Here is a 25,365-nt window from a genome sequence, read left to right as displayed (position 1 = left end):
ATTGCTAGCTGTACTATGATGCTAACTAGAAATGGAAATGGTTCAGGTTAACTTTGCGCGACCTAAGCCTCACTTATATTTTACTTTTGCTGCTGACTTGTAGCTTATCATAATCAATTTTTCAGGTCTAGCCTGCTACTCTGTCACATGCTTTTTTCACATAAGTAGAAATAACCACACAAAGCAATAATGGTTTTGTAACATTTATCACTCCACATGATTATCTCATAATCATAGAGATTTAGATACTAAAACTCCATTTAGTTGAAGGTCATTGATTCCAAAACTCATACAATTTATCCGACGTTACTTGGCTGATGATCATAACAAAAGGAGTTTGCAGGTTGCGTTTATAGTTTGCATGAAAAATCACTATGAAAACTAAAGCTGTGATACAATCAGAGACTATAAGATCGGGTTGCAGCCTTGTAGGTTGAAAACACTGCTCTGTCTTGTCACCTAGTACCATCATTACTAGATTCGTCGGAATGCAACCGGTACCGAGTGTCTGCTCTGCCAGACGATCCCAGCCAAGATCGTGAGAGATCACTGCCACAACTACTCTTTTCTCTGCTTCCATATCCACCAACCAATTCCCTCTTCTTAGATCCCATGATTAATGACGTTTAATACACCGCTCTCCTCCGCCTCGTCGCTGGCAGCGACCATCACCGTTGAAGTCGGCCTTGAACCATTATTGCAACAATCGTTCCTTGATCTCTCTTACGCCCATGATATGATCTCTCTCTCCCCCTTGCGAGTGTGAAAAGTGTCCGAGGAAAAGCCAGAGGAGGGGTCTAGGGTTTGTATGATTGTGAGTGTGATTGGTCCTTCCAATGGACTAGAGTTAGGTTTTCTATAATCCCTTAGTGTTATCTTTTTTTGCCCAACTTAGTGTCTCTAGTGTTTCTTCGATCATACATGCTGGCCTATTTAGTTAATCATACTTTTTAAAATCTTAGGCCTAACATTTTTATTATGCTCGCTAGGCCACACCAGGCCTTTGACGAGCTAGGCCGCAGGTTGCCTGACCTATTTCCACCTCTAGTGCTGATGGCACGCCACATGTTTTAATGAGGGACCAAAATCATGTTTTTTTTATAATCAAGAAACTACTCTAAATTTCTTAATCAATTTTTTTTTGAAAAGTTCTTAATCTAAAATTCTTAATTAAAAGTTCGTAATCCCTAATTCCATATCTTCCTTCATCTTCATCTTCAAAAAAAGAAACCCATAAATTCAAAATATGTTCGGTCCACTCCATGCTTGCAGAGTCTAACACACTACTGTCATTGCTCTCAGAATCCACAACATCTTCCTTAAACTTACCCCGGAAACCTGAAACTTCATCGAACTTACCTAGAAACACTACAATAAAACATCATATTACCGACGACTAAAAACCTCGGTAACTACTGACGACTATTTTCATCGGGAACAATTTTTCAATTTTTTTAAAACCTGTCCAGTTATTGGTAGGCAGCAATTTCAAATTTTGAAACTACCAATAATAACTTTTTTTATCGGTGGTAAAACTGTTAGTTACTTATCCTGCCCAATCATCGACAAATTAAATCTCTCTCTTTCTCTCTCTCCATCTTCATCTCAACGACCTCAAATAGAACTAGGTTAGGCTTTCCCCTTCCCTTAAAATATCTGACAATTTTTTTGAAAGGAAATTGTGAGTATGAGTATTGGGTTCTTAGCCTAGCTAGTACGTACCTTTAGGGAAGAAAAAAGGAAGGCACTCTGATGGTGGGGTGGTTGTGATAGCGATGACGGTGATATAGTGGTGGTGAAAATGTAGTGGCCGGCTGTGGTCTAGTGGTGGTGAGTTTCTAGGGAGGAGGGGGGGGGGGTGCTCAAAGGGGATTTGTAAATGACCAAGGACTTGTATGGAAATGTACAAACTTTTAAATGGACGCAAATAATATAAAATACCCTCAATTTAGACGTATGCCGTACACAATTTTTTACTAACCCATATTAGACGCTGCTAACTTTTACAAGCAAACTCTTTTTACTAATTAAACAAGTTTACAAATATATACTCCAACCGTTTATGTAAACCTTTGAGTTAATCTCACTAGCTAGTATACAACTAACATATGCATGAATCATGCAGATGATCATGTGAAAGTTGTATTGTTATTCTTAACGTCTTAATATTAATTATAAAAGTACATAACATACATGGATTAGCTTGTCATGACGTGAAAGAGAAGGCAATATAAGAAATCTGTAGTAAATGAAGGATAGTATCAAAAGTAATAACGATAAATGCTATTGTTGCCTCGTCAAATGAGCATGGAAGACACGAAAATCTTTCTGCTAAGCCATCAGGAGAGGCTCATGAGAAAGACCACAAAGAACGTGAGGTAAAATTATGAAGGACACAAAAATGATAAATAAAGGAAGGAAATTAATCTGCTATGCATGTAGCGTGAAAGTTTTAAGATACCAAGGTCACAAATACATAAATAACTCGCAAGAAAAAATTGCAGGAAATTCATGATATAGTTGTCATTTTGAAAAATATTTGCAGGCGAATTTTTTATATAATTTACAGGAATATTTGGTAGGAAAATCCGTAGGCAATCATTTTGCATATATTTCTGGTGTTTATAACTACTAAGACATTATTCTTTTAATAAAAAAATGTGATGAAAATTCAACCTAGCTAAAAACACCTACAATAAATAACTCTAAAACAAAAAAAATAGATATCACTTGTGGCAGTTAAAATCACTCTATTTTTTATGGTTGTGGCGAGTCTAGGCGCTGCAATGAGCCGTTGCCTATATAATTTGAGCATGTGTTTTAAGGCGGTTTAAATCACCGCGAATTCAAATAATGACAGTTATTCTAATAGGTAACAAAAATCGACAGGAAATTGAATGACATTGCTAGATTTGTTGGGGGTGCCCTATCGCCGAAAGGGAAATTTGGACGCCATAATTTGAACCACCGGTAAAGACTGAATTAACCACCGTTAAATGCATGCATGTTTTCTCACCCTAGTGTTGCACTGGCTCAATAAAATCGTTACTGAAATTCTAGACAACAACTTAGGTTACCACAGCATGAACACCGTTTTGAAATTAAAAGCAAAGGTAACAATTTTCTCGCATTAGCTGGCGAATTTTCAGATATTGCTTTAGAACATAAATGATGTTTTTGCATCACAATTCATTTTCATTACAATCTCGATACGGCTGACCATAGTACAATAATCGACCACCAAATTAAACCCTCGCATTCCTTCAAAAATTTACCTTCAAATTTTTCCGGTGGATTTTCTAAGAAGTAATTAATTCACAGAAAATCAACTTTGCAGGATTTGGAACCGCTGAAAAAAGACTTTCCCAAAATTTCAAAATCCCAGAAAAAAATATGTATGAAAATTGCAGGATATCAACTATACAAGTTTTAAATCCCCGTAAAATGACCTGCAATTTTTTTTTTGGCTAAAAGGCACTTTAGGCCCCTGATGTTTCAAGTTTGTGCAAATTCTGCCCCTACTCTATTTTTGTCAATGTTTCTACCCCTCATGTTTTCAAACAGTGCACCGTCTACCCCTCCGTCAGTCAGACGTTAAAAAACTAACGGAATGAGCTGATTTGACTTTTTTATTTTTATTTTTTGGACCTGCCACGTGGAAATTACAAGTGAAACTGGAAAAAGGGAGCATGGGAAATTCAAACTCAAGACTTGTAAGTAGCAAAACATGCATTTAACAAGTTCAGTTACATACATAATTGATATATACATCAAGCAAATTTAATTTATATCATTTCCTTGATCATAATCAACTCCATATACTCCTCTTCATCTCTCCAATCCACTCAGGAACCTCTCATGAGAAAGCCTGGTTTATGGAAGGGTAGACAGTGCACTGTTTGAAAACATGAGGGATAGAAACGTTGACAAAAATATAGTAGGGGCAGAATTTGCACAATCCTGAAACATCAGGGAACAAAAATGCTTTTTAGCTTTTTTTTTTTTTTTTAAAGGCGTCGGTGTCAGTTTACTTTCCTTTTCACTATGATCAAATACTATTGAACAATTTCAACAAGTTAAGTATTGAAAGTGAATTAATTATAGAAGAAAAAAGTCAAATAATTAAATAAGTAGATAAAATGGCGCTTTCTTCTTCATATCCCTATTATTTTGTGACTCAAATACTCATAATATGTAAGCTTAGAAGGCATCATTAGAATTTTAATGACGAAAGCATATTTCATAAACTGAGTTTAATCCATATATATATTCACATGTCAGGGCCTAAAAAGAAAGTTAATTCTTTAATAATAAATTACATAGAGCATGAACCATGGCTTAAACGTAACCGCCACAAGAACCAACCAGCATATAAAAATACAAGAGGAAAGAGGCCAATCATATATCAGCGAGACACAGAAGAGGTTCATTGAACCATTCATAGATAGCGTGGTGGAAGTGGCCACTTTTGGCTTTTATTTATGCTTAACACCCTCGGATTTGTTCATGTTGAGGTTTCAATCCCATTCATTTCTACTATTTGTTCATGTCAAAATTGTTATGTTTTGTTTTCACTTTCATTATTGACCAGTTTCCTTGTGATCAAGAGATTACTTCTTTCCTTCTATTGGCATTAATTTCTTCTTTTAAAAAGAGATAATTGAAACCAATCTCAAAGCAAGTTAGGCCTAGTCAATTAGATTGACACTAGATATAACACCCGTGCGTTGCACGGGTTTATTCCTAATATTTTTCAGTATTATATAAAAATTATTATACTTTAAATGAAAATTAAAATAATTTTTAATTGAAAGAATAATGACTATTTTACACGACTATACCACTGCACGATCTTCACGACAATATATTTTAAAGACTAATAATAAATCAAGTTTTTTTTTTACAAATGGAAGATAATAATAAAATAAATTCGATAAAAATATAAAAATTTAGTTTTGAAAAATTTAAAATATTAAATAATTCCATATTTTTTTGAAAATAATTAATGTATTAATATGCATTTAATAGTTATTAGTGATATTAAAATAATTAACAAAAGTCAATTGTGACTTTTTTCAAAATTAACTGTTGTATTAATTTGACATTTAATGATTTTTAATGACTTTAGAATAATTAATAAAAGCCAATTGTGGCTTTTCTACCATTAAGATGTATGTTGACAATTTTTTTTTAATGATTATGGTTATTTTTTATATGATAAAGTAAAAAAAAAAATTGAATGTAATATCTTACGTTTAAAATGATATCAAATATGTCATAAAAGTTGATATCAAATAGTTTTAAAGGATTGATTTGGAAATCAACTCAAAATTTTGTATTTTATGTTTTCATATATACATCTGAAATATTAAAATAGGTTTTGACTTTTGGTATACTTTTTTTGTCTTTTGGCCACCAGTCTCCACGGGGGAAAGTGGTCACACGTGACTAATCTGGCTCGGGATACGGTAGTGATGTCTTGACCACAAATGTATTATTTTTTACCTCAGAGGGGATCGAACCCGGGCCAGAAGCCTAGGTGAAATCCCTTAAGGAAATGCACATTCACCACTTGTGCCACCCCTTGTGGTTGACTTTTGGTATATTGATTCAAAGCATAACTAATTAAAAAAAGGGCAATTAGAATGTAACTAGGATTAGAAAAAAAAAACTCAAATATGTGATATACGTATTTAAAAAAAGAAAAACGAGAGAAGAAATATGAAAATATTTTATGTATGCCGACAAAATACTCTTTTCCATCGTGCATGACGCGAGATCAATACTAGTTCACGATTGAAATTAGGGAAATTAGAGCTTAGTGTTCTTCTCACTCGACAAAAAATAAGGGTTTTGGTGAGGCCATGGAAATATAGGGCTTGCACTAAGGTGAAGCTCGGTTGAAGAGGAAGGGTTGACTGCAGGGAGGGAAATTTAGGGTTTGCAATAAAACCCACATGACAAGTAAAAGAAGGACTTGAATCATAAAAAAAAGATAGCAGGGGCTAAAACTAATTTTAGTTGTAAAATGATGAGGACAAAAACTTGTTTAAGCATAAAATATATTTTCCCTTCCATTATTTATTGCACTCGAGATCCCATTGTTTATTTTTTCATTTCTGTCTTTATTCGTGTAAAATCATTCTTACTGTGGACAAAAAATTAGGGGATATCGCACACTTAAATATTGTTTTTGGGTAACAGACCAAAAAAGTATTCTTATAGTGACTGTTTGAACTTTAGATAATTACTATATTATCATTTCTTATTAAAAATAAATAATCGTTGTCGTCGGCGATACGTGTATGTATGCTGAAAAGGAAGTATATATAAACAATTCAGATTTGAATACCTTTTTAATTTTATTCGACATCTGAGTATATATTTTATTTTGGCTTAACTAAGATTTTGTGTATATTAGGCAAAGTTTGTATATCCTGCATTGTCGTAATAAAATTTGAATACATTCTCTATTGTTTGGAAATTCCACAGTTTTGATCATACCTAAAAAATGCAATTTGATTACATTGCTAGCTGTACTATGATGCTAACTAGAAATGGAAATGGGTCAGGTTAACTTTGCGCGACCTAAGCCTCACTTATATTTTATTTTTGCTGCTGACTTGTAGCTTATCATCAATTTATCAGGTCTAGCCTGCTACTCTGTCACATGCTTATTTCACATCAATAGAAATAACCACACAAAGCAATAATGGTTTTGTAACATTTATCACTCCACAAGATTATCTCATAATCATAGAGATTTAGATACTAAAACTCCATTTAGTTGAAGGTAATTGATTCCAACACTCATACAATTTATTCGAGGGGTTGTCTAAATCATGGTAGTCAGTATCGTGCGTATCGCACGATACGTATCCCGATACGATACGAAAATCAACCAAACGATACGTATCCCATGTATGTATCTTTTTGTGTTCGTATCGTGACCTGTATCGCACATATCGCATGAATATCGCACGATACGTATCCCGATACGATACAAAAACAGTTTTTCAAATGCCGTTTCATCTTACTCCCCTAGAAAAATTAGGGAGTGGGCATTTAATTTCATTAAAAATTAGTAAATTGCTCTAAAAAGTGATGTTTTCTTTGATTCTTTCACCCTTTCACGTTCAACTTCACTTCAGCAGCCCTTTCATGTTTCACGTTCAACTTCAGCAGCCCTTTAATGACTTGGAATTAGGGAGTGGACATTTAATTTCATCTCTTTGATGTTTAGTACTTTAGTTTGGCTTATGGCTTGGAATTAGGTTAAACTTGAACTTTGTGAGACTATTTTTCTACTTATGACTTGGATCTTTGATTATTTTGAACTATATTTAGATGATATATTAGTATATTATTTAATTTATGACTTAATTTTTTTTGTGTCCGTATCTTACGATACACGTTACGATACGATACGCGACACGGAATTAGGGTCTAGCGATACACGATACGTATCTCGATTTGACTACCTTGGTCTAAATGACTCATGATAAAGTTTGGGTTAAATATTCCATCATCTAATCACATTTAAGATAAGTGAGGTGAAATTTCTATATTTTATTTATTAATTTATTTCCAACCCACTTATCTCCAATGTGATTGGATGATGGATTATTTAACCCAAACTTTATCATGGGTCATTTAGACAACTCCTTTATCCGACGTTATTTGGCTGATGAAAAGATAGATCATAACAAAAGGAGTTTGCAGGTTGCGTTTATAGTTTGCATGACAAAATCACTATGAAAACTAAAGCTGTGATCAAATCAGAGACTATAAGATCGGGTTGCAACCTTGTAGTTTGAAAACACTGCTCTGTCTTGTCACCTAGTACCATCATGACTAGATTCGACGGAATGCAACCGGTACCGCTCTCTGCCAGACGATCCAAGTCAAGATCGTGAGAGATCACTGCCACAACTACTCTTTCCTCTGCTTTCATATCCGCCAACCAATTTCCTCTTCTTAGATCCCATGATTAACGACGTTGAATACACCGCTCTCCTCCGCCTCGTCCCTTGCAGCAACCATCACTGTTGAAGTCCTTGAACCATTATTGCAATACTCGTTCCTTGATCTCTCTTTCGCCCATGATATGATCTCTCTCTCCCCCTTGCGAGTGTGAAAAGTGTGTGAGGAAAAGCTGGAGGAGGGGCCTAGGGTTTGTATGATTGTGAGTGTGATTGGTCCTTCCAATGGACTAGAGTTAGGTTTTCTTTAATCCCTTAGTGTTATCTTTTTTTTGCCCAACTTAATGTCTCTAGTGTTTCTTCGATCATACATGCTGGCCTATTTAGTTAATCATAATTTTTAAAATCTTAAGCCAGACCTTTGACGAGCTAGGCCGTAGGCTGCCTGACCTATTTCCACCTCTAGTGCTGATGGCACACCACATGTTTTAATGAGGGACCAAAATCATGTTTTTTTATAATCAAGGAACTACTCTAAATTTCTTAATCAATTTTTTTTTGAAAAGTTCTTAATCTAAAATTCTTAATTAAAAGTTCGTAATCCCTAATTCCTTATCTTCCTTCATCTTCATCTTCAATAAAAGAAACCCAGAAATTCAAAAAATGTTCGGTCCACTCCATGCTTGCAGAGTCTAACACACTACTGTCATTGCTCTCAGAATCCACAACATCTGATCTTCCTTAAACTTACCCTGGAAATCTGAAACTTCCTCGAACTTACCTAGAAACACTACAATAAAACATCATATTAACGACGGCTAAAAACCTCAGTAACTACTGACGACTATTTTCATCGGTAACAATTTTTCATTTTTTTAAAGCTTGCCAAGTTAATGGTAGGCAGCAATTTCAAATTTTGAAATTACCAATAATAACTTTTTTCGTCGGTAAAACCGTTAGTAATTTATCCTGCCAAATTATCGACAAATCTCTCTCTTACTCTCTCTCCATCTTCATCTCAACGACCTCAAATAGAACTAGGTTAGGCTTTCCCCTTCCCCTAAAATATCTGACAATTTCTTCTTTTTGAAAGGAAATTGAGAGTTTGAGTATTGGGTTCTTAGCCTAGTACGTATCTTTAGGGAAGAAAAAAGGAAGCCATTCTGATGGTGGGGTGGTTGTGATAGCGATGACAGTAATATAGTGGTGGTGAAAATGTAGTGGCTGGCGGCGGGGGTGGTGGTGGGTTTCTAGGGAGGAGGGTTTAGGGGGGGGGGGTCAAAGGGGATTTGTAAATGACCAAGGACTTGTATGGAAATGTACAAACTTTTTAATGGACGCAAATAATATAAAATACCCTCAACTGTTTAGACGTATACCGTACAGAATTTTTTACTAACCCATATTAATTAGACGCTGCTAACTTTTACAAGCAAACTCTTTTTACAAAACAAGTTTACAAATATATACTCCAACCGTTTATGTAAACCTTTGAGTTAATCTCACTAGCTAGTATACAACTAACATATGCATGAATCATGGAGATGATCATGTGAAAGCAGGGGCGGAGGCAGAAATTCATCTCTAGGGGGGCTAAGATTGAATATCATAAAAAAAGCTAAGCATCACCAATAATGCGTCATGTGTGTGTCTGGATAAAGGAGATGAAAGACATTCACTTATATTACTATTAAGAATACTAGTTTCAGAAAAAAAAAAGAATATTTTTAAGTTATGTTTAATGTCTTTTATTAAAAAAAAATCTTTGCAGTATAATTCTTTTTACTAGCTATCAAATTATTTTTCTCTTGTTAGTTTCAAAAAAAATTATTTTTCTCTTGTAACATAAAAAACTAACTATCAATTAAGTATTAATGCATATTTATCCACCAACTATATTTTAAAGTTGAGTATTCGATCTTGAATCTCATGAAGCCACATCATCAACTCTTTTATCAGAAAGTCTAGTAGCATAAATATTTATATTAAATAAAAATCAAATTATTATTAATTACTTCTCTACTTAGATATTTAATATTAGTTTTTTAAAAATGTAATCAGACATTTGTTTGTTATAGGTATGTAAAACATTTCCTATTAATGCAAAAGGTTATAAAAAAAAGATACAGATAGGACCAAGAGCTACAGAGGAGCGAAACAGGGCCTAGGAAACGGAGAGAAGCCAACCACACAGCAAATCAATTATAATAAAATAGCAACAAGGGCCCGTGGTAGTTAACAAACAGAAAGAAAGAAGAAAGGGAAGGAGATACAAGGCTAAACCGGAAGGAAAAAAGAAACATGGAACAAAGGAGTAAAACAGAGTCTCATCACAGACCCTGATAGTATAAAAGAATGAAATTCTTGGAGCTTGGGGGTGACTAAGCCACAGTAAGCACCCCCTGTAGCTCCGCTCCTGTGTGAAAGTTGTATTGTTATTCTTAACGTCTTAATATTAATTATAAAAGTACATAACATACATGGATCAGCTTGTCATGACGTGAAAGAGAAGGCAATATAAGAAAACTGTAGTAAATGAAGGATAGTATCAAAAGTAATAACGATAAATGCTATTGTTGCCTCGTCAAATGAGCATGGAAGACACGAAAATCTTTCTGCTAAGCCATCAGGAGAGGCTCATGAGAAAGACCACCAAGAACGTGAGGTAAAATTATGAAGAACACGAAAATGATAAATAAAGGAAGGAAATTAATCTGCTATGCATGTAGCGTGAAAGTTTTAAGATACGAAGGTCACAAATACATAAATAACTCGCGAGAAAAATTTGCAGGAAATTCTTCATATAGTTGACATTTTGAAAACTATTTGCAGGCGAATTTTTGATATAATTTACAGGAATATATATTTGGTAGGAAAATCCGTAGGCAATAATTTTGCATATATTTCTGGTGTTTATAACTACTAAGACATTATTCTTTTTAATAAAAAATGTGATGAAAATTCAACCTAGCTAAAAACACCTACAATTAATAACTCCAAAACAAAACAAAAAAAAAGATATCACTCTATGGCAGTTAAAATCACTTTATTTTTTATGGTTGTGGCGGGTCTAGCCGCTGCAATGATCCATTGCCTATATATTTTGAGCATGTATTTTAAGGCGGTTTAAATCACTGCGAATTCAAATAATGACAGTTATTCTAATAGTAACAAAAATCGACAGGAAATTGAATAACGTTGCTATATCTAGATTTGTTGGGGGTGCCTAATCGCCGAAAGGGAAATTTAATTGGACGCCATAATTTGAACCACCGGTAAAGACTGAATTAACCACCGTTAAATGCATGCATGTTTTCTCACCTTAGTGTTGCACTGGCTCAATAAAACCGTTACTGAAATTCTAGACAACAACTTATAGGTTACCACAACTTGAACACCGTTTTGAAATTAAAAGCAAAGGCAACAGTTTTCTCGCATTAGCTGGCGAATTTTCGGATATTGCTTTAGAATATAAATGATGTTTTTGCATCACAATTCATTTTCATTACAATCTCGATACGGCTGACCATAGTACAATAATCGACCACCAAACCCTCGCGTTCCTTCAAAAGTTTACCTTCAAAATTTTCCCGTGGATTTTCTAAGAAGTAATTAATTCACAGAAAATCAACTTTGCAGGATTTGGAACCGCTGAAAGACTTTCCCAAAATTTCAAAATCCCAGAAAAAAATATGTATGAAAATTGCAGGATATCAACTATACAAGTTTTAAATCCCCGTAAAATGACCTGCAATTTTTGTTTTTAAAAGGCGTCGGTGTCAGTTTACTTTCCTTTTCACTATGATCAAATACTATTGAACAATTTCAATAAGTTAAGTATTGAAAGTGAATTAATTATAGAAGAAAAAAGTCAAATAATTAAATAAGTAGATAAAATGGCGCTTTCTTCTTCATATCCCTATTATTTTGTGACTCAAATACTCATAATATGTAAGCTTAGAAGGCATCATTAGAATTTTAATGACGAAAGCATATTTCATAAACTGAGTTTAATCCATATATATATTCACATGTCAGGGCCTAAAAAGAAAGTTAACTCTTTAATAATAAATTACATAGAGCATGAACCATGGCTTAAACGTAACCGCCACAAGAACCAACCAGCATATAAAAATACAAGAGGAAAGAGGCCAATCATATATCAGCGAGACACAGAAGAGGTTCATTGAACCATTCATAGATAGCGTGGTGGAAGTGGCCACTTTTGGCTTTTATTTATGCTTAGCACCCTCGGATTTGTTCATGTTGAGGTTTCAATCCCATTCATTTCTACTATTTGTTCATGTCAAAATAGTTATGTTTTGTTTTCACATTCATTATTGACCAGTTTCCTTGTGATCAAGAGATTACTTCTTTCCTTCTATTGACATTAATTTCTTCTTTTAAAAGAGACAATTTAAACCAATATCGAAGCAAGCTAGCTAGTCAATTACATTGACATAGTTTATGTAATGTTGTCTAAATCACTTATTAGTATAATTTAATCCCATTGTGGGCTTGAACTAGAGCTGGGTACGCGGGTGGCCGCCCCGCGTTTGCTCGCCCCGCGTAGGCCCGCATTTTAGCGGTCCTCTATTTTCCGGGCTATAGCCCGCACTAGTCCGCGGGCTTTGGCCTCTCTCACCCCCTTTTTTGCCCTCATAGGCCCGCCCCGCATTGACCCGCCCCGCGCTGACCCGCTCCGTATAGGCCCGCATTTTAACGGTCCTCTATTTTCCGGGCTATAGCCTGCTCTAGTCCGCGGTCTCGCGGGCCGGTCCGTGGACTTCGACCCACTTACCCAGCTCTAGCTTGAACCCATGACCACAAATTTAAGAGCCTCAGTAAAAACACACTTTATACCTTATGATAAGGTGTCTTGTAGATTGGAATTGCAACAATCCAATCCCAGGGTCGTCAATGCATGTTGGGCTTACAGACCAGAACGGTGAAATGAGGATGTGGCGAGTGCTTAATGAAGACACACTTTATCTTCATGATTCAGGGAAGTGGATTGATTAGGGGTGACTCATGTCAAAGGGTCGCTCATGTCATGTGCAAATTAGCTGCTTATCCTTCTCGGTGACATATTCTTTTTGCTACCTCTATAAGGACACCAACAGATGAAGAGTCCATTAAGAATTTTGAGGCGTCCAATTGTGATGGAAGCCTTGAGGTGAGCATACGAAGGCTGGAAACTACCAAATGTCTAATGAGTGGACTCCTTTAGGCGGTGAGCGACTCCCTAAACATATTATCAATCTTCTTATCACATGGGCGATCGCCACACATTTGTAATAGCTTATGTACGCTTATGCCAATTTTGTTTATGGTCCAAGCCTTAGAGATTTAGGTTTACACCTCTCCTTCCATAAAAGGAAATGTTACCAATTGAAATAAAGTTTTCTTGAATATAAAGAAAGTCGGCTAGGTTTAGAACCCTAACTCCAAAGGTGCTTTTACTTGGTTCCTATTTCTGATTCACATTACATGATCAATTTGGTTGTGGGTGAGGATAGGCTTGTCCATAGGTCGGGTTTGGTTCAATAATGCCGGTGTTGGTCGGGCCCAAACACAGATAAGTGAGGCCCAATTCTGACCGTCCACTTAGTCGGTTTAATCAGGTGCGAGCCGGTTAGGCGGGTTGGGCGGTTGAGCCGGGTGGGTTCATTCGGTTGATGGGCCTATGTTGGGCCTGATTTTTTTTTTTCCGAACTCTATTTTTTTTCCAGGATAATATTTTCCTACAACTTTTTTGGGCCAAAGTTTAACAAATAGACCTTGAACTCTTCATTGAAAATTTGGGCCACTATTGTTTCCAGCTGATGAAAGGATATTTGATGAAGATGTTTTTCTCCACTAACTACTATCGAATTCATTTAAAGACTCAATCGTAGTATAGTATAAAGTTTTGTCGTCTCCACATGGATTGTGTTGCTACGTACTAATCTCACTAGCAAGATGTTGGATGAACAGTTTAAACAATGAAATATGAGTTTATTTAAATAAAGGAAAACAATAACTAAAGAAATAAAAGAAGTTCACCGAGGCAACCAAAGAAGAAAACATATTTGGAAAATGAGCTCACTTGACTTACAACTTATTCTCAACCAATATACTCTTATAAGATGAAATTAACATTTAAGATGCCGATAAAATCTATTTACCTACTAATTCCTTAACTAAGTGAATTTACCAATTAGGAACATAGCCTTAATTCCTTAAGCCTTAGTGATCATAAAAGGAGCATTATAACTCATACATACTCGATGAGACACTCCCAAACTCTGTTCCTAACCCAAGAAGTTATTGTCATAGTGCATAGAATCCTGACTGTCACTTAAGAAATCCTAATAGTACCTACTAGATAATCCTATCCTTGAGAGATGAGTATCCCGATTTGTCACTCGGTTTAGACCCCAGTCCTATTCATACCTAAGGGTTAATGTCTCTTGTTGTCACCTAGAAAACCTCAATCCAATCTAAGACAAGCCTTTCTTAAGATGATTGATGCAAGGGTGGTTCCTCTCATTAGCTAAACTCACACCAACTTCTCAATTGTCATGCAAATCCTATAAATCATCACATAGTCCATAGATATATGAACGCACAAAGAGAATTATTATTTTTTTTTTTTGAAAGAAACATAGATCTCATAAATCAGACAGGCATGGAAGCCATAGCATCAGAGGTTACAAAAGCATCAAGGCCAGGAGGTCCCTCCTCTATCCAAACCAAAAAAGAGGATGCCCCCCGGGCTAAAAAGTCAGCGGCTCGGTTGCCGGAACGACGAACAAACAAAACATCAATGTTTGCAAAAGATAAAGCTAAAGTACGACAATCAGAAATAATCAAATCAAGGTAAGAAGAGCCTCTAGTTCGACGACGCCACCACTGATAAAGCTGCAAGGAATCCGTCTCGAAGCAAACTGAGAAGAAGCCAAGATCAAGAGCAAGCCTCATCGCCCACCGCAAGCAAAGTGCCTCTGCTAGTCCCGCTGATTGCATCATCACCGGAGCTAAAGTTGCAGCTGCCAGGAGAGCACCTTCCTCATCCCTCGCCACCATCCCAAATCCCGCCATAGCACGCCGCACGGAAGCATCAACATTTACCTTAATCCACCCCACCGCTGGGCGCGACCATGCCGCCGCTTCCGCCCTAGGGGAGCGCTGCAAAGCTCCTGGCCGAGGCAAAGCCTCAAGAGACGCGACCCGAGCAAGGACATGGTCAAGGGATAACTCACGGTTCTGAAACAACAACGCATTCCGAGCCTCCCAAATCACGTACACCACCGTCTCACACACCCCATCCCACATTCGGGCCACCACCACATGGAGTGGAGCATCCTCCGTGACCCCAAGCCCCATGATAGCAAACCAGATACGCTGAATCACAGGACAAGAGAGAAGAACATGTACCTCAGTTTCTTCCTCTAATCCACACCATGGACACGACGGATCCACGTCCAGACCCCGACGACGAAGTGCTGTCCTCACAGGAAGATAACCCGCACAAGCTCTCCACATCACCTCTTTGCAACGAGGTAGTGAGTGAGCCTTCCAAACCTGCGTCCAAAACGGACCTGGCACCACAGCAGCTGTAGACGACGATGCCAACAAAGATCTATTCTCCAACCTGAGAAACTCATAGCCACTTTTAGAGGTATACCACCCATCAGGAGAACCTGGCCAGAAAAGACGATCAACACAGCTCTGAATAGGCAAAGGGACCGCTAGAATAACCGCTGCAGAGGCTGGGTTAAAAACCATCTCTACCAAACTCACATTCCATCGACCATTCACTAACAAATCTGACACCATTTTTAAGTGTAATTCCTCAAAAAGATCCTGACGATAAACCAAAGGTGCACCGTTTGGGAGCCATGCATCATGCAAAATATTCACCGACTGTCCATTCCCAAGTCTCCATCTTCCACCCCTCTTAAAGATCCTACTTGATTTCAAGATACTAGACCAAGCATAGCTGGGCCGATATCCTCTCTTAGCCCCTCTCAGCTCTCCACTAGGAAAATATACTGCCTTGAAAACACGGCTAAACAAGGAATTTGGAAAATGATAAATCCTCCACCAGTTCTTTGCTACAAGAGCCAAGTTAAAAGATTTAAAATCCCGAAAACCAAGTCCACCCTCATCTTTTGCGCGACATAATTTGTCCCATGAAACCCAATGGAGACTCCTTTTAGAAACATCTCCCCCCCAATAGAATTTACTAATCATTCCCTCAATCTGATCACAAAGCCCATCCGGCAGAACAAAGCAGGACATCACATACGCCGGAATAGCTTGAACCACCGCTTTCACAAGTACCTCACGACCCGCTCTCGACAAAGACCTCTCTTTCCACCCTTTGAGCTTCTTCCAAACTCTTTCCTTAACAAAATGAAATATCTGGGACTTCGACTTTCCAATGATAGTCGGTAACCCCAAATACTTATCAAAGCTTTCCACTGCCTTTACTCCTAACAGCTGTCTTAGCTCATGGAAAAAATTTTGTGGCACGTTGCGGCTAACTGAAAGCATTGATTTATCAAGATTAATAGCTTGGCCTGAAGCCCTCTCATAGGAAGAGAGAATATTACGAATACACTCCGCCTCTTGCACATCTGCTCTAGCAAAAATAACACTGTCGTCTGCAAATAATAAATGTGAGATCACAGGAGCTGATCTAGAAATTTTAACCCCATGCAAAGAGGAATTTAAAACAGCTTTATTAATCATAGCAGAAAATACTTCCCCACACAAAATAAAAAGGTAGGGCAATAGAGGGTCACCTTGTCGCAACCCTCGATGAGGAGCAAAAGGTGCCTGTCTATTCCCGTTAAGCAAAATAGAGAAACTCACAGAGGATACACATCGCATAATTAGGTTCACCCAACAAAGTGGGAAGCCCATAGAAGTCATAACAGACTGAAGAAAAGGCCACTCAACCCGGTCGTATGCTTTAGACATATCCAGTTTGAGTGCCATAATGCCATTCCGGCTCTGAATTCTCTTTTTCATAAAGTGAAAGCATTCAAAGGCAATTAACGCATTATCCGTTATAAGCCTACCAGGGACAAAGGCACTTTGCGACTCACAAATTAAATCAGGCAAAATAATCTTCAACCTATTTGCAATGCACTTTGTGATAATCTTAAAGATAACATTACAAAGGCTAATGGGCCTGAATTGGCTAGCATGCTCAGGTATTTTAATTTTAGGAATTAAAACAAGCAAGGTTTGATTCACAATACCTGGATCAATGTTACCCTGAAGCACCTGCAAGCAAAAGTGGGAGACATCATCTCCAATTATAGCCCAAATTTTTTGATAGAATAAAGCTGGTAATCCATCCGCCCCTGGTGCCTTGGTTGGGTGCATCTGAAAAAGAGCCTCCTCTATATCCTCACGGGAGAAAGCTGCCAGAAGCGTCTCCCGATGAGCCGGGGAGACTCTATTAGCGACTAAGGCCACAGCCTCCTCAATCCCGGACGGGTTTGAGCAAGTGAAAAGATCCTGAAAATAAGAAAGAAGCACATGAACAATCTCCTCATCCGTCTCCACTTCCCTCCCATTTGCATCCTGAATGAATTCAATCATATTACGCCGTCTCCTTTGGGAAGCTTTCTGATGGAAAAAACGAGAATTACGGTCCCCATGGCGAAGCCACGTCGCTCTCGATCTCTGACTCCACATAATCTCCTCATGCTCCAAAAGCACATCAAGCTCTCGCTCCGTCGCCCTGATCTCGTCGAGGACCTCCTGAGTCGGAACCCGTCTTTGGAGACGTTGGAGAAGAACTCTCGCCTCCGAAATCTTCTTTGGAATATCCCCAAAAACGTTTCTCCCCCAACTGTCCAAAGCCTCACCCACCGCAGTAATTTTCTGGGTGATCCCCAATGATGGCCTCCCCCACACCCCATCCACAACCTCCCTACACGCCTCCCCCTGTTGTAACCACAACTCCTCAAATCTGAATCTCATCTCCCTCTTCTTCTCAACCCTCCTCTTACGATTCCCACAATACACCAAAATCGGGCTATGGTCAGATTTGTACCTCGTTCTATTATAAACTGAAGTCACTGGCCACAATTCTTCCCACGCCTTGTTGACTATGGCATAATCAAGACGCTCCTCTATGTTACCCGGATGCCTGTTATTAGACCATGTAAAACGGTTCCCTGAGTAATTCACCTCATTTAATCCACACTCCCTACGGAGCAAAGCGTGTTCCTGAAGTCTCCCCACATCCGGCGGATCCCCTCCAAGTTTATCATCAGGGGATAAGATATCATTAAAGTCACCAAAGCAGCACCAAGGAATAGAGTCCGCAGGTTTTAGTCTCTGAATCATTTCCCATGTCCTCCGTTTATTGCGCTCCTCTGGAAAACCATACACCGCCACACATTCCATATAGGCATGTGAGTCCGCATCAGTCACGGAAAAACGAATGTGATTCAAAGAGGAGCTAATGATCCCCACATCAATACCATCACGCCAAAACAAACACAACCCGCCAGCTCTAGAATGTCTGGCACCAGCACACTGAACTGGAAATATATTAAAGAGGCCTCCCGCCCCCCTCTGCCGTAACATCTCTGCTGTAAACAAACGAGTCTCTGAAATAAAACAAACATCAGGAGCTTCTGAGTGGATGAGCATTTTAAATGCCCTAACTGCCCGCCGGTTCCCAAGCCCGCGGCAGTTCCACGCCAAGATCCTCATTGAGGTGGGCAGGCCTGCTGAGCAGAACCCGCCAATCCCAATCCAGAGTCTGTGTTCAACTTCTTAAGTGGAGGAGAAAACCCCGTACGAGCCGATGCCGAAGTCAAGTCACCCGCCCTCTTGCACCCCAAAATCACCACCTCTTTTTTTCCATTATTTACGTATGTACCAGTAGCCTCCTTAGCTTGATTTGCTAGATTAGATTGAGATGGTATATTACTCAAATTACTATCATCTTCCACTTGCGTGTCATCATCAATCTGTTCATCATCAACAAGTTGATCACCACCATCCAACTAAATCCCATCACCCTCAAATTCCACACCATCATCCTCGATTGCACCCTCCTCTGTTCCGACCATAGTTTTGGAACTTTCTTCTCCACCATCTCTTTTTGGTTGCTGTCCAACTCTCCCCGGTCCCTCTCCAAATCCACCACCTCCCTCTCTACGTCCAAGATACGGACGAGCTGGAGGTTCCGCCCGTAGCCAGCCACCAAAAGCAAGAGGCTGACCATCATCCTGAACATCGCAGTCCTTCAACACATGATCTAACAGCCCACAACGGTAACAAAAATTCTTTAGCTTCTCATACTTGAACACCACTTTCAGAGGTGGTTTGCCAGCGGACGCCAGAAGACGGCCCCGGCGAAGGGGAGCCTCGGAATCCAACCACACCCGCACCCTGAAGAACGGACCATATCGGTTAGCCTCGGAGCGATCCAATTCCATGAAACCAGCGAAGGTTTGGGCGATCAACCTCGCCGCTGCCTCTGTTCTGAAACCACCCGGTGGTAAATTGTGCACTTGCACCCAAAAGGGGACGCCACCAAGTGGGATCGGTGGGTTCGCCACCGCACCATTGAGCAGCTGCAGCACCAAGACATATCGGTCAAAGAACCAAGGACCAGAGTGTAAGACAAGGTCCCTGTCCCGTGGCGACGCAAACCTGAAAGAGAATTGGTTTATACCCGCCTGGTGCACCTCCGTACAGTTTCTGGACGACCACAGTTGGGACATGACGCTCTTGAAAGCTCTGGAACTGACGGGGTGGCGAGCCCGCACCCTCGCCGTCAACCAAACATCCGCACGAAGGGCCGGATCTTCACCCAGGATTCCCAGATCGAGGGCCTCATTCTCATCATCGTTCAGTTCAAAGTCAGGAATATCAGCCATGAGTCACGTAAATAGAAACTGGCTGTAAGAGCAATTCTTCACTGCACAGATCACGTAAGGAACTCAGTTACGTAGCCGCAACAGGAAACTAGGGACACCGTCTAGGATATTCTACGTGCGAGCACGAGTAAGTCTTGCCGTCAACGCCTGGGATCTTGAGCCACCTGTGAGGTCAACGACCAAAAACCCTAGCCGTCGTTGGAAACCCTAGCAGACGCATTCCTTGCATCCAATCTCACAAAGAGAATTATTAAACCTAAGAACTAGGTGTTTTCCCTCTTTTTATGAACTAAGCATACATCATTTCATATCAATTTCTAAATCTATTTATGTATTAATATAAACCCTTAAAATCACCAATCGAACAATCGACTGAATAACATCATTAACAAACTTACTTGGGTTTTCAGGAACCTCGATTGTCACGCTTGGCATCGTCTGAGAACCCTCACCAATAGTACCCTTCTTCTTATTTGGGGTTTGCTTTGACCTCTTCTTTTTAGTGCTTCCTTCAGGACCAAGATGTTGAAGGGGATGACATCTTCTAGAACTTCTTTTGCAATCACAGGGGAACTTGAACGAGTAACCCTAACAGATTTGGGTGGTTTTTGGATTCATCCCCCAAAATCAAACTCCATAAGCATTGGTCACTGTCTTGGGGTCAGAAGCATCGCCTTGCTTGAATCTTGAGACGTGGTGAATGAGACAGAAAATGTGAAGCCCAAAGAACTCTTGCAAATTGTGGCAGAGAGCACGTAAAACACGATTGAGACCAAGATAGCAGTTGTGAGAAGTTGAGTGGTGAGATCATGCAGGGTAGTTATAGGGGAAGTTACCAAGACAAGAGTGCTTTCCCTGATTACGCGTGCCACACAAGTAATGGTAATCAAAAAATAGCCGTTGGCACCATTGATTTCCGCTAATTGCTACAATTCCTCAAAGAGAAATATTCCTAATAAGCCTCTTAATTTTTCAAATTGTACAACATCAAGGGCTTTAGTGAAAATATATGCCAGTTGTTTCTCAGTACTCACATGCTCTAAAATCACAATTTCATCTTCAACAAGCTCTCGGATGAAATGATGTGTAATACCAATGTGCTATGTCCTGCTATGTTGAATAGGATTTTAGAAATATTTATGGCACTCAGGTTGTCGCAGTATAATGTCAAGACATCTTGTGAGACATTGTACTCTTCCAACATCTGCTTCATCCAAATAAATTGTGTACAACTACTACCTGTAGCTATATATTCTCCCTCTGCTGTAGATAAGGACACACAGTTCTGTGTCTTGCTAAACCAAGAGATCAAGTTGCTTCCAAGAAAGAAACAACCTCCAGATGTACTCTTCCTATCATCTGCACTACCTGCCCAATCTGCATCACAATAGCCTATCAACATGGAATTTGGATCATGAGAATATAGAATTCCATAGGCACTGGTTCCACTAATGTAATTCATAATTCTCTTAACTTGAACAAGATGGTTGATCTTTGGTTCAGCTTAATATCTAGCACACACACCAACAACAAATGCGATATATGGCCTACTTACAGTGAGATACAAAAGACTTCCAATCATACTCCTGTATAGACTTTGATCCACACTAACTCCCTTCTCATCTTTCGTTAGTTTGATATGAGTAGCAGTTGGAGTCCTCTTATGACTTGCATTTTCCAGACCAAATTTCTTGACAATGCTTATGGCATATTTGCTTTGAGAGATGAAGATTGTATTCTCCATTTGTTTCACTTGCAACCCCAGAAAGTAAGTCAGGTCTCCTACTAGACTCATCTCAAACTCTGACTTCATTTGTTCTACAAAATCTTCCACCACCTGGTTCGACATTCCTCCAAACACAATGTCATCAATATAGATCTGTGCAATCAGGAGCTCCCCCCTCTATCCCTCATTTTCTATAACCATTGTTGACTAGGAACTGAGTCAACCTTTCCTACCAAGCTCTAGGTGCTTGTTTTAGACCATACAATGATTTTTTCAACTTGTACACATGATCAGGAGAGCTAGGATCTATGAATCCTTTTAGTTGTTTTATATACACTTCCTCATTCAAATACCCATTCAAGAATTCACTCTTCACATTCATCTGAAACAATCTGAACTTGAGCAAGCAGGCTACTCCCAATAACAATATGTTGGATTCAAGGCGAGCAACATGGCGAATGTTTCATCAAAGTCTACTCCTTCAATTTGAGTGTATCATTGAGCAACTAATCTAGCCTTGTTCCTAGTCACATTTCCACTTTCATCTGATTTGTTCTTGAAGATCCATTTAGTTCCAATAACATTCACATCAGCAGGTCTAGATACAAGTTCCCATAATTCATTTCTTTTGAACTGCCCTAACTCTTCTTGCATGGCTTGTATCCAATATTCATCAGTAAGAGCCTCTTTGACATTCTTTGGTTATATCTTAGAAATGAAACAAGAGTTTGAAACGATATCTCTGAATCTTGTGGTCACCCCTTCATTGAGATTTTTAATGATGTTTTTCTTGGGATAAATTTTCTGAACTCTGATTGATGGTCCTTTACTAGCTGTAGATGGTTCAACATCAATACTATCTGACTCGATGGGTGACATAATGTCTGAGACATCAGGTTGAAATTTTGTATTCTGACCAGGAATCTCATCTTCATTATCTTCACTATTTTCTCTCCACAGGATTATCATCTACTACAACATTTATGGATTCCAGCATTACCTTTGTACGAGAGTTGAAAACTCTCTATGCTCTACTGTTATCTGAATACCCTAGGAAAATCCCTTTGTCACTCTTAGGATCAAATTTACTCATTTGTTCACGATATGCCAGAATGTAACACTTGCTACTAAAGATGTGAAAATACTTCATTGTGGGCTTCTTCCTTTCCATATCTCATACTGAGTTGATGTGCTCCTTGAGCGAATGGTCACACGATTGTGAATATGACAAGCAGTATTCATAGCTTCAGCCCAGAAATGATAAGGTAGACTCTTAACATGTAGCATAACCTTAGCTGATTCTTGTAAGGTTCTATTCTTCCTCTCAACTACTCTATTCTGATGGGGAGTCTTAGGAGCTGAGAATTGATGAAAAATTCCTTATGCAGTACAAAAGTCAGAGAACTTGCTATTCTCAAATTTCTTGCCATGATCACTCCTTATCTTGATAATACCACTACCTTTTTCCCTCTGAATCCGAAGACACGGTTCTTTGAAAGCCTCAAAGGTATCTAATTTTTCCTTGATAAAATCCAACCAAGTAAAACGTGAGTAATCATCTACACAAACAAATAATATCTTTTTCCGCCTAAGCTTTCAACCTGCATAGGACCCATCACATCCATGTGAAGCAGTTCAAGAACTTTTGATGTTGTCAGATGTTGCAGCTTCTGGTGGTACATCTTGACTTGTTTTCCAATCTGACATTCACCACAGACTTTGCTTTCTTCTATCTTCAGCTTAGGTATACCTCCGATTGCTTCCTCTGAAATAATTCTCTTCATGCTTTTAAGGTTAAGATGACCAAGTTTCCGGTGCCAGATCTTGACTTCATCTTTCTTGGTTATCAAGCAACAAGCTGGATGAGACACAACTTGAGAGGTCCACATGTAACAATTATCTTGAGATCAAGCCCCCTTCATCAACACTTCTTCATTGCTATCTGTGACTACACACTCTGATTTGATAAAGAGTACCTTTAGACCTTGGTCACACAATTGACTTATGCTGATCAAATTTGCAGTTAGACCCTCAACTACTAACACATCATCAAGATTTGGAGATCCTGAATTAGACAATTTGTCTATCCCCTTATTTTTCCCTTTAGCTCCATCTCCAAACGTCACTTAGCTCTTGACATTCGATTTCAGCTCTTCTAAGTAACTTTTTACCCCTGTCATATGCCTTGAACATCCACTATCAAAATACCATCATCCCTTGACAAAACACGAAGAGAAGTATGTGCAAGAAGAGCAGTGAAGACAATTTTGGGTTTCCACTCATTCTTAGTTTGTACCTTTTTCTCATATACTTTTGACTGATCATGAGTCTTAGGATATCCATACAGTTTGAAACAATATGGCCTAATGTGACCAAATGTAACGCCCCAATTTCTAAACCGGGGATCATATTAGTAACCCAACAAAATATGGGGATTAACTCGGTTTTTTCATTCCAAAGGGTGACATTTCGAAAACAAAGGCCCATTATCACCTAAGCAATGGCCCGAGAAGTTCCCAGGTAAGGTGGTCGAGCACAATGACTCATTGAAAGCCCTTCTTGCCTTAGACAGAACAACCCGAACTCTTACTCGAACTCAAATGGGGTTTTCAATATCATTTTCAAAACATTTTTAAAATCGATTCAATTATCCCTGAAATTCAAAATCTATTGATTAGTTTTATCCTTATCAACTCTTCAAAACTTTATCATTTGATTTCCTTTAAATCATTATCCCATTAACAATATCCAAATTTAAATGTCGGTTATCGCGATAATATAAATATAAATAATATCCCAATAAAATTCCTAGTTAAACCACTAGCGTAATCAAAATCCAACATAATATCGACATACGAAAATAAGGTATAAAATTATTTAATAAAGTTCACTTTGCACGCTTTCCATCTTCGTCGCCTCAAAGCCCCGTCACCTAGCACAAGTCGTCGCCTATCCACTCTTGTCGTCAAGAACAATCAGACTTCACCACTAAACGGCTCGTCATCTAAAGCGTTAAGCGCCCAAGTAGACAAGTAGCAAACATTAAGGGTTAGTCTCGACAAACAAACAACCACAATTCAAAATTTGAAAATAAGATAAGATCATGGATAACGACAATAAACAACTTATCAAGAATAAAAAAAAGTCACATGAATTATCAAGGTTAGTCTTAATGCCTACATGCTTCTACCAATATGGATCGATCAAAGCCTCACAAGGCTAGACAACCACGTTGTCGAGTAATTCAAGACACCTCCACGAGGTGGGACAACGGTGGGACAAATAACCACCATGTTGCCACTTCAAATTTCAAACCCTAGATGTTCTTTGTTTGAAATCAAAGGCCCACGACCAAACAACAACAAAAGAGGGTCGTTTATTTTCCAAAACTCAACTTTTAAACGACTTAAACCTAAATCATGGCATATCTCATACATCAACAACAAGCATGCATAATCATGTGAGAAGATAATCAACATATTATAAGCCATACAACAATAACCATAACACCATAACATCTTCATCTCATATACCATGCAAGAAACATAAATGCAAGCATACGCACGCACTTAGCAAGAGACTACCCTTACCTTCGAAGATTGTAGTTCATATGCCAACAAAACCTAGACAAGAACGTAACACCATTAATAAAGGTTCAAAAATAAGCAAGTTACTTCCCTCCCAAGTCTCTTTTATTTTAAAAAAATAAGATTAGAGGAGGTGTGTACAACGATACGATTCAAAGAAGAGGTTTAGTCTATGTTCTAACCTCGAAGAACTTGGAGAATGGAAGAAGTGATATTAACTACCAAGTGAA

General features: G+C 38.6%; 3 protein-coding genes across 3 annotated transcripts; all 3 read right to left on the bottom strand.

Annotated features, from left to right (window-relative positions):
- Positions 1-14,582: 14,582 nt before the first annotated feature.
- LOC130743990 (uncharacterized) lies at positions 14,583-18,647 on the bottom strand. Its single transcript, XM_057596187.1, has one exon. It carries the CDS (start codon positions 18,645-18,647, stop codon positions 14,583-14,585), a length of 4,065 nt encoding a protein of 1,354 aa, XP_057452170.1.
- Positions 18,648-18,943: 296 nt separating this feature from the next.
- On the bottom strand, positions 18,944-19,822 carry LOC130743989 (uncharacterized). Its single transcript, XM_057596186.1, has one exon. It carries the CDS (start codon positions 19,820-19,822, stop codon positions 18,944-18,946), a length of 879 nt encoding a protein of 292 aa, XP_057452169.1.
- Positions 19,823-21,130: 1,308 nt separating this feature from the next.
- On the bottom strand, positions 21,131-21,671 carry LOC130743988 (uncharacterized mitochondrial protein AtMg00810-like). Its single transcript, XM_057596185.1, has 2 exons — positions 21,378-21,671; positions 21,131-21,214 (listed from the first exon to the last, which is right to left on the bottom strand). The coding sequence occupies exons 1-2, from the start codon at positions 21,669-21,671 to the stop codon at positions 21,131-21,133; spliced, it is 378 nt and encodes a 125-aa protein (XP_057452168.1).
- Positions 21,672-25,365: the final 3,694 nt, after the last annotated feature.

Source organism: Lotus japonicus, chromosome 3, assembly GCF_012489685.1.
Source record: "Lotus japonicus ecotype B-129 chromosome 3, LjGifu_v1.2".
In the NCBI taxonomy this organism is placed as follows: Eukaryota; Viridiplantae; Streptophyta; class Magnoliopsida; order Fabales; family Fabaceae; genus Lotus; species Lotus japonicus.
The sequence above is the reverse complement of the archived record's forward strand: the minus strand, read 5'-3'. Positions and strand labels throughout refer to the sequence as shown.